The sequence below is a fragment of the Aplysia californica genome, unplaced genomic scaffold, assembly GCF_000002075.1.
Source record: "Aplysia californica isolate F4 #8 unplaced genomic scaffold, AplCal3.0 scaffold00387, whole genome shotgun sequence".
NCBI lineage: Eukaryota > Metazoa > Mollusca > Gastropoda > Aplysiida > Aplysiidae > Aplysia > Aplysia californica.
Genome location: NW_004797657.1, coordinates 597,198 through 601,068, shown reverse-complemented (window position 1 = coordinate 601,068; position 3,871 = coordinate 597,198). Strand labels below are relative to the sequence as shown.

General features: G+C 41.6%; 1 protein-coding gene across 1 annotated transcript in view; it reads left to right on the top strand.

The window, feature by feature from the left end:
- Positions 1-3,871, top strand: part of LOC101857266 (serine-rich adhesin for platelets) — a gene marked incomplete in the record, with an annotated part of 110,303 nt that overhangs the window by 32,678 nt on the left and 73,754 nt on the right. Inside the window, 1 exon segment of the mRNA XM_013085564.2 lies at positions 1,877-2,022. Within this exon segment, the coding sequence (XP_012941018.1) occupies positions 1,890-2,022 (133 nt within the window).

Here is a 3,871-nt window from a genome sequence, read left to right as displayed (position 1 = left end):
TCTCTCTCTCTCTCTCTCTCATACGTACCCGTACATAAACACACTTGTACTTACGTACACACCCAAACATCTTTTAGGTGCATTGAAATATAATCCTTGAAAGCCCTTATCTCTACTTATAAAATGGTGATTGGTGAATATATCGCTTTGCAGCAATACCCGTTCCTAACCTAAACGGAGCGAGGCAACACTTGTGATAGAGGAGTGGGTGGTTGGCGGGTGCTCGGGATTGGTTTGCTCCTTCTTTCCTATCAAACGTCTATCGTCCTCATCACTCCTTTTTGTGTTTGTTTTTCTCTTATAACACCTCTAATCTTCGGCACTTATTTGACCTCATTGTGTTTTAAAAGTGCCATCAAACGCTGATCAAAATGTGATAAGGGTGGGGGTAGTTTATTCCTACGCTCTACTTAATAAATATTGATACTTTGCAGGGGGGAGCATTAGTTGATCCAGTTTTAATTAATTGAACGAGGAAGAATTGTTGAAAAGAAGACAGGGTGTGCATGAAAATAATTATTACACATAATGTGTATACCAGCGTTCATATTTATCACTAATGTTTACACTATTCTCACTGTCAGAGAAGTTGAAGGGGGCTCTCGTGGCCTTGAGGTTAAGGTGTTCACCTCTCTTTCAAAGGTCCCGGGTTCGAATCCGGGTAGCGACCGAAAAATATTTCTTATCTAAAATTATTTCCTTTCATCTCCTTTCCTGCTCTCTCGCAATGTTCTGTCGTCTGCTTTCGTCTCCCCTTTCTGCCCTCACCTTCACATCTTTTGCCCCCTCCTCTGGGCTCCTGACTCTTTCTGTAGCCTTTCTACTGCTACTCCTTGGCTCCTTCTTACTGCTGTCTTTCAGCCGTACCCCTGATCTTCTGGTAAGAAAGATCTGCCCCTGGTCTTCTCGGGAAAAGGCGAAAAGTCTCAGAGGGCCCGTGTGCACGTTGCGCACGCTAAAGACTAAAGATCCCTTGGTGGTGTAAAATCAATAAAAATAGGCTTCGGCGCCACCCGGGCAAAATTCAAAATTTTGTACCAACTGAAAAAGTTTAATGTGTCCCGCGTGCTCATATGACCTTATGCGGTTGCGAGCCCCGTAAAAACACTTACTAAAGAAAAAAAAAAAGAAAGAAGAGAAGTTGAGCCTTGAGAAGCGTCGGAAAAGCCATGCTCCTCTAATGATGTCTACGGTAAGGTTTTTTACTGGGCCCACTGGGGAAAACCGCTTGGGGACGACGTTTTCCTCTTTCACTGCGATTTGCAAGATTATACCGGATTGTTGAAGAGGATTATACCGCAGGACTGGTTGTGAAGGTGTTAATCTCGGTCTGGTCTTGAAAGTTGAAGCCTGCCTTTGGAAAATATGCATACATAATCTCAGCGAAGCTTTGATTTTGACGTGCAATTTCACAGTGAGATGCTGGAATTGTTTTCGAAACGGTTTTTAATGCGGCTGGTTAGCGGATGATGTGGTGTTTTTTTCCTTTTTCTTTTCTACCAAACACCTGTATTCTTTATCTCTCCTCCTCTTTTTTGTGTGTAAATGTTACTTTCTACTGACACTTCTAATCTTCGGGACTTATACTGTGTTAAAGAGCTGTAAAATTCTTACAATCGAAACTTGACTTCGGCTATCACTATCTTTGTAACCGTTTTATTTTGATGTGACAAAGTCAAATTTTGGAGGGTACCACCACTATGTCCTACTTCTTTTCGGTCCCTTCTTTGTTTCCGTCTGTCTTACTTTTACACAGCTCCAAAATGACCGTTTTAGTCTCAATGTGCTCAATGCTCAAAATCAAAAGAGCTGTGAGGTGGTTTTATGTTTTGAGATAGTCTTAATATATTTTTTTCCTATTTCTTTTCTTGTGAAGGCAAGCTGTGGAGATGGATGAGGATTCTGATGTGGATAAAGAGTTGGACTCGTCCTCCCTGGCTGACCTTCACCATGGGCTGGACTCGAGCCTAGACGAGTCGCGGGATGGGGCTAGCGGAGACGGTGCTTCTACACCCACGCATGGTGAGTAGCGTGCGCAGACTTGTAGAGCAGCCTGGGATTTAGGTTAATACACCTTTCAACACAAATTACGAGTCCTACTTCTTGTCTTCCCGCGTGCTGTTTCAATATGTCGAAATTGCCCCTTACAAGACCTAAATTGTGTCGATCTTTTCTGGGTTTTTTTTTGGGGGGGGGGGGGGGGCAATCCGCTCGTTGTACCTATGGTGTACAGTGTGTTCCAGTTGAACTTTTTACAAGGAAACGTGCATTAAAAATGTGAAAAGTAGTTGTGTGCTCTCTGTAACGTTGTTTGATTAAGTATGAACTGTTTGTTTTACGGGTTTGGTGCTAGCTTTGTTAGCTGTGTTAGGAACACTGGACGGTGTTCAGTGTTTTGTCATATTATTATTGGCTTCTTGAACACATTTTGCACTTACTCGTCTCAGCCTCTACGCACTGTTTTGCTGAATGCGTTCATTATACAGAAAGCCTGAAAAGGGTTAGGTTATGGTAGTCTTCCTCTCCTGGCAGCTTCTCGTTGGACGTAAGACCCCCGGTAAGCTCATGGTTCCCCCCGCTGTCAACCAACGCCCAAATGAAGACGTTATTACGTCACAAGGCGACGAAAAGGCTTCTGGAATGATCAATAAGACTAAAATTTATTTTACTTCCCATCAAAAGAGGGTTTACGTTTATGTAGCTGAGACAGCCGTAGCCCCCTCTCGTGTTTATAGGGGTCGCTTCGCTCTGTTTGAATAGTGTCCCCCATGTTGAGCACAATAAAAGATGACGTCATTTTAATGTGTCCTTGAAGTTGTAAACTGCGCCGGAATCCACTATGTGTGAGGATAACAGGCTTTAAACACCCATTACTACTTTCATTTTCTATTTATTCTATTTTTCTCTTCCGGTCTGTTGAGGACTTTGTAGTTATTTTCCATTTTGCTAAGAACGAAATTTGACACGGATTTTTGATAATGAGGTGTGGCTTTTCTACTTCGAAACACCCACGTCATGGCATTTATTGAATGTCGAGGCAAGGGTGTACTCTGAATTATATATACTTTAGAGGAATTTTAACGTTATTTCATGAACCTGTATCTCCCCGGGGAGTACTCTCTTCGCGCACAAACACAGTCACACTGGTATGCACACGCAAGCACATTCTCTCAAAATATCAAATATACGATTATATTTCAATTTCTAAAAAAGAGAACCTATGTAGGCTAGTCTCTTCGAAAATCATTTATTAAACTACCATCACGACACTCATATATCAGCACAACCATAGTTTGCACTGCTTTTCTTAACACTCATTCAACTTGTTTTGTTTTGTTTTGTTTCGTTTTTTCTTGACACTGGCATAATAGCGAAGACTCTCGACACTCATTGATTATTATACTCTATGAATTGAATAGATAAAACCCACGTCCTGATAGGGAGAGAGAAAAGACTGCGGTGAGATCGAAACGAGATCTATATACAAATATTTCAGTGACGGTTCTGGGTTTTTTGCGTCTTTGTCATGGCTGACAACGTTGACGTCTACACATAATGCGATCGTTTGCATAGCTATTTACACTTTGGTGTATGTATAGACTGTTGAAATTTGTTTTATTGATTCTTTGCAGACGGAAGAGTTCGATGTTCAGTATTGTCTCGAGGAATGTATGGACTTAATCTGCACTTTCAAAATGAAAACAAGTTTTATTTATTAATTTTTATTTTAGAAATAAGAATGCTCGTAGACATGTGTTCGTGCTAAGTTGTTTCGTGTGTTGACACGGTTAGGGAGATGGTATGCGTGATTGTGCGTGTGAGAGAGAGAGAGAGAGAGAGAGAGAGAGAGAGAGAGAGAGAGAGAGAGAGT